The sequence below is a fragment of the Nestor notabilis genome, unplaced genomic scaffold, assembly GCF_000696875.1.
Source record: "Nestor notabilis isolate BGI_N333 unplaced genomic scaffold, ASM69687v1 scaffold27102, whole genome shotgun sequence".
In the NCBI taxonomy this organism is placed as follows: Eukaryota; Metazoa; Chordata; class Aves; order Psittaciformes; family Psittacidae; genus Nestor; species Nestor notabilis.
In genome coordinates this window covers 93587-101260 of record NW_009918372.1, presented here as the reverse complement: position 1 = coordinate 101260, position 7674 = coordinate 93587, and the positions used below count along the sequence as shown (strand labels likewise).

The 7674-nt window shown below is 48.5% G+C and overlaps 1 protein-coding gene across 1 annotated transcript in view; it reads left to right on the top strand.

Annotated features, from left to right (window-relative positions):
* LOC104401939 (CUB and sushi domain-containing protein 1-like) overlaps positions 1–7674 on the top strand; it is a gene marked incomplete at its 5' end in the record, with an annotated part of 63110 nt that overhangs the window by 423 nt on the left and 55013 nt on the right. Inside the window, 3 exons of the mRNA XM_010009677.1 lie at positions 434–558; positions 3152–3248; positions 4183–4287. Coding sequence (XP_010007979.1) covers positions 434–558; positions 3152–3248; positions 4183–4287 — 327 coding nt within the window. The remainder of the gene's footprint in view (positions 1–433; positions 559–3151; positions 3249–4182; positions 4288–7674) is intronic.

The window sequence follows — 7674 nt, the reverse complement described above, 5'->3', positions numbered from 1 at the left end:
GCCCGTGCCCGTGGCAGGGGTTGGAGCTGGAGGAGCTTTAAGGTCCCTCTGCCTACGAACAGGGGCAGTTAACCCCAAGAGTCACGTCAAGGACCTTTTAATCTAATACTCGTTGTGAGATCTGGGACAGTATCTAGAATAAATCAGATCTGTCTGAAAGCTGCTTTCACCTTCTTTGGAGGAGAGCAGTTCCTACAGAACCGATCTCATGGGCTGATGAACACAGTGTTCCCCACAGCTAAGGACCACACGCTGCTACTGTTAGAACTTGTATGAGAGAGTTACTAAAAAGGCGATTATTCATACAAATCTTACCCTTAAATCGTGAGCCAGTTCTGTTTGCTTTTTTGTCTGCGGACAGATGTTTCAAAAAGAATGTTTTTAGCATAAAGCCAAGTCTTTCCTCTTCCAAATGGTCCTTTGCTTATTGCAGTGCCATGTGGTGGGAATTTGACTGAGCGCAAAGGAACCATTCTGTCCCCTGGCTTCCCGGAGCCGTACCTGAACAGCCTCAACTGCGTGTGGAAGATAACAGTCCCCGAAGGAGCAGGGATACAGGTACGGGGTCAGCAGCTCTCACTGCAGGATGGGCTGGAGAGGAGAACACACACTATCTGGTGCACCTAAAGAGGCCACATGTGATGAAGTTGCTGCTCCTCACAGGAAAAAGATCAGTTGAATGTTCTCTGGGATCAGACGTTCGTTGATACTATGAGTGCCAAAAGTGGGTAATATTTCAATGGATTTTTGCCTCCTGGAGGCACTCTCTGTGGGAGATGAACTGGAGCTATGTGGCTGTTCTGGTGTAACAAAATAATTGTGGTATTTTGGGCATATATCTTTATACCACTTAATTATGCAATGTTGAAAGCAATGTAAGCGACACCAAGGCAGAGTTGCTTGCTCAGAGTGCCTGCGTGGATTTGTTATGCCAGCAGAGTTGCAGCAGTATGATTATACAATTACTGCTTTGCTGTTCATTGTCTCCAGGTAAATGAGCTCTCTCTTCAGGTCTTTTTGTGGTCCTTATCATTCCTCTGCAGAAAGAGTTCTGCAAGCTAGAGGATGCTGAGAATTAAGCCCAAATCAGAGACCAAACCTGAGATAAAGTCCCCATTCTGCACATACACGCCTTGTCCTCACAGAAAGCATCTCACCCTGCGTTAGGCTGATGCTGGTTGACACACAGCAGATGGACTCTGTAACAGGTTCATTCACTCCACAGGCCTCATTATCAGAGGGTTTCTTTCTTCTTTACACCACTTTGCAAGCGTTGTTCATTAAGTGCTTTTATTTCTCTATCATGGATTCAGCAAATGGATTTGTAGGTGGGTTCCTCCCTCTGCAGCACTCACAGCTGCTGGCATCCACCAGTTGTGTTTCTCTCAGTGGTTTTATTGAAACATCTCTTCTGCCTTGCTGGATTACAGCTCTGCTCTCCCAGATGGGGAATCTCACCTGGTGTCACTATCATTGCTCCTGAACAAAGCCTGAACTTGGATCTGGGATGGGCAGAACTGGTCCAGCAGCACTGGGGGCTTCACAGTAAAGCAGCTTGGAGTAGTATTTTGAGCCATGTGCCAGGCTTTTGCCATGTCCAGTCCAGCAAATTCTGCTCTCCTCTTTGCTTTTGAAGCCATTTAAAACAGTGTTTTCAAAAGCCTTACTGTTCACCATCAATACTTTCTTGTTCATCTGAAATTTTAGCTGTTCTCAAAACCCCCAAACAACAGGAGAATCCATTTAGCTCAGCCAAACATTGGACTGGTTGAGGCAGTTTGCAAGTTGCTCAGTACTCCCGGGATCAGGGGTGATAATTCACTTAATTTTTAAAGGGCTGTAAATAGGTGCCGTGTTCTGCACTGCAGAGTTCTGAATGATACCCTGGCTGCCACTTAGCCCATGGGTCTGTGTGACAAGGGACCCGCCACCCCTCAGCTCTGCCCTGAGACACAGGTTGGTCCTGATCACATCAGCTTCTGACCCTGGGGCTTCCACTGGAAGTCTTCTGTGGGGGAAGAGGGCATGGAAAAAGGGATTGGCCCCCAGGAAATAAAACAGCCATAGTGAAGCCCTGTGCAGGAGCTGTGGGTTGGGGAGCAGCCCAGAGGCAGGGTGATGGCCACCACAGAGCTGGACCCACTGCGTAACCCCATCCCACTCCCATCGGCTCTGCTTCTCGGTCACCTGCTTTTGTGTGCAACATTCTCAGGTGTTAGATACTAATTTAAGCATCAGTTTACCCTCATTTTGTACAACAATTAAAGGTTAAACAACTGTAAATCAGAGGAGGAGGTGAAATAAAAGCTTTCTTGGTAGTGGCGAGTCACTAGCAGGAGTTTTATGTAATCAGTGTACGAGCCAGCACTTCTGCCATGAATTATTCATCCCTGTAGCAAACCTTCCTGAGTGAATTAATTTATATACATGGCAGTAAATAGATGCAGATCCCTTGTGAATCCACATGTCAGACTAGAATTAGGACCTTAAAAATGTTTATTCCATTGAGTTGTGGGGGGGGGAGGAGAATAAATAATTTAGGAAATGTAAGAGCAAACAAAATACACAATCTCAGTCCACATTCTCTTGCAATGATGTAAATCACAATAGGGGTGTAATTATGAGTTATGGAGGGAGAAAGGTATTGACTTGGTCAGTGTGAACAGTAATGGCTGGGGGGGGGTCACTGCAATTTTAGTTAGATGAACTGATTTGGAGGAGGGAAAGACTTTGCGGGAGCTTTATAGCCAGCTTTATTATTCAGAAGAAATCAAGGAGGAAAAAAGGTTAAAATGGCAGAAGTAATGGGGTTGAGGGTTTTATTATGTGTTTAAATATGTATTTTTTCTTTGATGTTTAGCAGGGCAAATGCAAGTGGGACATTTGAGTGCAGGAGTGAACACAGGGTGAGAGCACTGCAGGAAAATGGGGGGGGAGTCACAGAGTGATCAGAGGTCAGGGTGAGCATGGGTGTGCGTATGAGCGTGTGTGTGCACCCACATGCATGTACATGTGTGTGCACAGTCAAGGTTTGCAGGGCACTGAGCTCTCTTCAGTTGAAACTAGATGATATTAAGGTCCTTTCCAACCCTAACTGTTCGATGATTCAAAGATTGCAGGAGTTGCACTGGTTTGTCTTTTTTCTCTTTAGATCCAGGTGATCAGTTTTGTTACTGAGCAGAACTGGGATTCCCTGGAAGTGTTTGATGGAGGAGATAACACAGCCACCATGCTGGGAAGTTTCTCTGGTACGTGGTCAGCATCACGTTCGGGGAAGCCCATCAGTGCATGCTCAATTCCTGTTCACATCAGCTGGACTGCAGCACATCCCTAAAATTAAGCATATATGCTTAAAGGGCATCTCATGCTTTGTTGAATTGGGAACTTGACTGCTGTCTTCCTGCAGAAAATGCTGATAAAGCCTTAAACACAAAGCCGGTGGGTTAGTTTTGGGTTTTTTGCAGAAGGCCAGAGCACTTCCACAGCCTGCAGTGGGAGTTCCCACAGCACTGCTGGGTTGGTGGGGACAGCTCAGACCTCTGCACTTGGCAGGTTCGGTGGTTGAAGAGCTACAAAACAACCTTTGCTTTGCCCAGCAGTGGGGATGGTGGCTTTTAGCAAAGCAGGGGGGAGCAAGCAGCCCAAAAGCACTGTAGAACGTTCCAATAGCAGAGCCACTTGCAAGCTGATGGCCCCGATTCTTGGTTATTTAATGAGCCATGTGTGCTACAAGTCCTTTGAGGCTGGTGAGGAGAAAGGTCATGCACAAAGACAAGCAGGCTCTGCTCCCAGCTCTTGTGTTTGGGATAGAACTGCCTTGACCCGGTGCTGCAACAGCTTCCAGGGATTGAGGTGGGAGAAGGAATTGGGACCTCGCGAGGGACCTGTGCTCCACCTACATTGTTCCTCATCACCGGTTCCCTTCTCCAGGCTTTTCATCTGTCTGGTCTGTAAGTGGTAAAACTTCACATGACGGAATTCAGGAGCAGACTTCGAAAAGGCCATTGCAGAGAAGCCTTGGGTATTTCTCAATTGGCCTCATTAGAACCTGATCAAAACCAGGAGAGCTTGTTAAGTTAAAGGACTTTCTGTTCTCAGCCTCTTCTGCAGCTAGTCTCCAAGGACATGGAGGAGGAAAAAAGAATCCTCTTCAGTATCTTTGTGCACTTCTTGTTTTCCCAGGAACTACAGTGCCTGCGCTGCTCAACAGCACTTCAAACCAGCTCTATCTGCATTTCTATTCGGATATCAGTGTCTCTGCTGCTGGCTTTCACCTGGAATACAAAAGTAAGAGCAATTCAGCCTTGATCTTGCAGTTCCTCTGGGTGATGGGGAAACGGTTATGGAGCCATTACCTTGTAGAAGTGGAAGCTGCTTAGTGGGAAAGGGATGGTGAGCTTTAAGGCCCGTGATTACATGGATCCCTGCTCTCAAGTTGCAGAGAGGGAGTGAGCATTAGACGGAGAATAGAATAGGCACAGTAGAGGAGACGTGGGGTCATGGAGTGCCCCTCATCGTGCTGCTGATGCACTTTGAGGCACCTGTTTGGTTTCTGTGTTGTAGCACAGGAGCAGTTGTGGAGGACGAAGTATTAAAAATTCATGGGGAGTTATCCTGTTCGACACAGTGCTGTCATCTGTGCTCGGGAAGTGCCGAAAATGATGCTTGCCAGAGGCTGGGGGGCACTGCCTGCTCTTTGCATTCAGTATCAGTCACTGCTGGACACAGCATGCAGAGCTAGCCAGATCTTCATATGATAATGCCAGCTGGAAGGGACCTCAGAGGTCATCTCATTGAGCCGCCTGCTGAAAGCAGGGTCAGGTATGAGATAAAACAAGATTACTCACTTTACACATCTCTATGCAGTCTGTGCTTGGAACAACTCCAAGGGTGGAGACTGCAAAACACTGGGCAGGTACTGCAGCCCCTGGCCATCCTGGTGCTCTTCTGTTGGACTTGGTCCACTTTATCAATGCTTTTCTTATGCTGTAGGGCACAAAACCGGGTCCAGGATTTAAGGTGCTGTCTAATGGGTGCTGGGTAGAGGGAGGGGGTAACCTCTCTCCATCCGCTGGTTGTGCTCCTGTCCATACAGCCCAGGACACTGTAGGCTGAGGCTGGCTTAGCTGGCATGAGCTAGGTGGGAAGCTTAGAGATCAGGCTTCCGGGAGGGAGGCACTGACGCCTTTCCTCCCCTCTGTTGTGTTGGAAGGTTTAGTGGGTACATCCGTATGGATTATGCTGACACCCTGACAGAATGGCAACGCTTTGCTTCCAGCAGGTCTCTGCAAGGTTGCACTCAGTTCCTGGGTGCACAGACCTGAGAGCATCATTACATAGGATGATATCCAGAGACTGTATTCAAAAAAAGAACTTGGTGTGAAACTGGAAGATGTGGCAGGAAAGAGTCTCTTGGGAAAGTGCTGTCAGGGTTGGATAAGGATGCCAAAAAGTCATTCTCCCCCATGTCTGTGCTTTGATTCCTGCTATTGGAGCAGATGCTGATTCAGGAAGGCTGCCGTGGGTCACAGTGATTGGTGGCTGTTACCTCACCAGTGGTACTGTACCAAGGGCTTGAATCATTCCACACAGTGCAGCAGCAGCAGCCCTGACAGTGCAGCAGCAGGTGCAGAGTGGGAGCTCTGGGCTCTTTCAGAGCATCAAGGCTGGATGTTTAGCTAGCAGCAAGGAGAGCAAGCAGGCTCCTGCATTTGCAGCCTGCTGAAGATGCAGGTGTGGTGGGGCAGGAGCCAGGCTTGTCTCTGTGCAGCCCTCAGGGGCTGGTTGATGCGTGGTGATGCTCTGGCTCTGCTCCTCTGCTCGTAGCAGTGATGGTGAGCTGATGTGAGATGTACTGGGGCTGCTGTCTCTGTTCACACATCTTCCTTGAGGCAATGCAAACATAATTGTTTCTTGCTGGACACTGTCTGGTTATTGGTTCTGACCACAGATCTCGTGTTCGTCTCTGAAGCCAACCAATGTTCTGTTTGTTTTTGTCCAAGGCAGCAAATAGACTTGAAAGTTCTGTGGAAGGTGCACAGCAGTGGCATACCTCCTTACCTGCAGAGGCTGTGTGCTCAGGGAGGGCCAGCTGGCACGAAGCTTTCCGGGTTCTCCTGGGTTTGCAGATTGAGACCTCACATGTTAGTGCTAAAGGACTCAACCAGCAAGACAGGAGAGAGGAAGCATGCCCCAGATTGCTCTCTGGGAGCTGGAGAAGTGGACGTTGGTTGAGAAGTTCTCTTGCTGTGACTGTTCCTTCTCCATTTCTGTTTCAGTCAGTAAATTCTTCAATGATCGCATCACCCCGTTGCAGCAATCATGGTCAGGGTTTTCATGAAGTTTGGGATTATCAGGCTTGTTCGGTTTCTTTGCTGAGGAAACAAGAAGTGCTGCTTTTCAGGGCAGCTGGGAAGGATGTATTCTTTTGTTTTGCCTGTACAATTGGAATTTCACAGCTCTGAGCCTCAGGTTTTGCCTTTGTTCAGTTAGAGGTGCTGCAAGGAAGCTTCGAGACATGAGCTGAACCACCAGAGTTTGTTTGCTTCCCTTTCTCCTGCACTGAATTCCTCAAGCAAAGCTCTTATCTCTACATGCTCAAAAGCCAAAGCAGAGCAAGAACAATTTAGGACTGAGTGAAACTCAGTGCCTGCTGATCTGAACAGGACGTTGCTTAAAGCTATTTTCTCTCTTGTCTCTCTGGAGGTCAAGCAGCACAGCCATGTGTGGGGAGGGACTACATGTTTCTTGCTGAAGCCTGACTTGGGTTTCCGGAGGAGAATCCACATCTCCTCTCATTTTTCTTTTCATCTGCTTTCAGCTGCAGACTGGGGAGTTTCAGCAGAGCTTTAGCCCTTGCAGTGATGCAGAAGGTTATCTGTTAGAGGCAGCTGCCGGAGCCGAGCATGAGGGAGGTGCCTGCAGACTCCAGCTCTTCTTTCATCTCCCTTTGGAAGGGGGGGTGTGTGTAAAGGAGAGCGCGGCCCCAGCACATGACAGCAGCCGTCGCTAATTGGGTTGCAGCGGGATATTCCCGGCTGTGAATGTGGCTCAGATGGAAATGGGATTGAGTGAAGCTCCCACAGGCGGTTCCCCAGGCACCGTCAAGGACCAGCCGTGCTTACTGCTGCTTGTAGCTCGTGGTGAATTCGGTCTGTAACGGAGAACAGGAAGAGCAGGGCTGTAGAATGAAACCATGCTGCTTCTGACCAGAAAGGGACAAATTAGGGCTCCTACTTATGCCTTTGGTACTGCCAGTGAGGGACAGCAGATAGGTCTCTCTTGCATTCTTTCCAGTCTTCTATCAGGTGCTGCGTGACCAAGGTGCATATGGCATAGCATGGATATGGACCTTGGATGGGGAGGGCTTGTGGTGAGTGCTCTGGTTCATGAGCCACTGCGAATGAGGCGGTCTTTGCTTTGCAGTGGACATGCCATTGCAGGTGCAGCTCTTCCATCAAGTCATTAGGTCAGATTTGTCCGTGAAAAAAACTATGTTCCAGGTAAAGTGAAGGCACTAGACGTGAATACCTCTGCATCCTGGATGTACCTGAAACACAGGGGAATACTGCGTGGTTAGGGGTGTCTTCGTGGAGACTCCAAAGGCCGTGGGACTTTCCCCCACCAGTGCCTGTGCTGGAGGTGGTTGGTAAAGTGGAGAATAGGATAAAATGA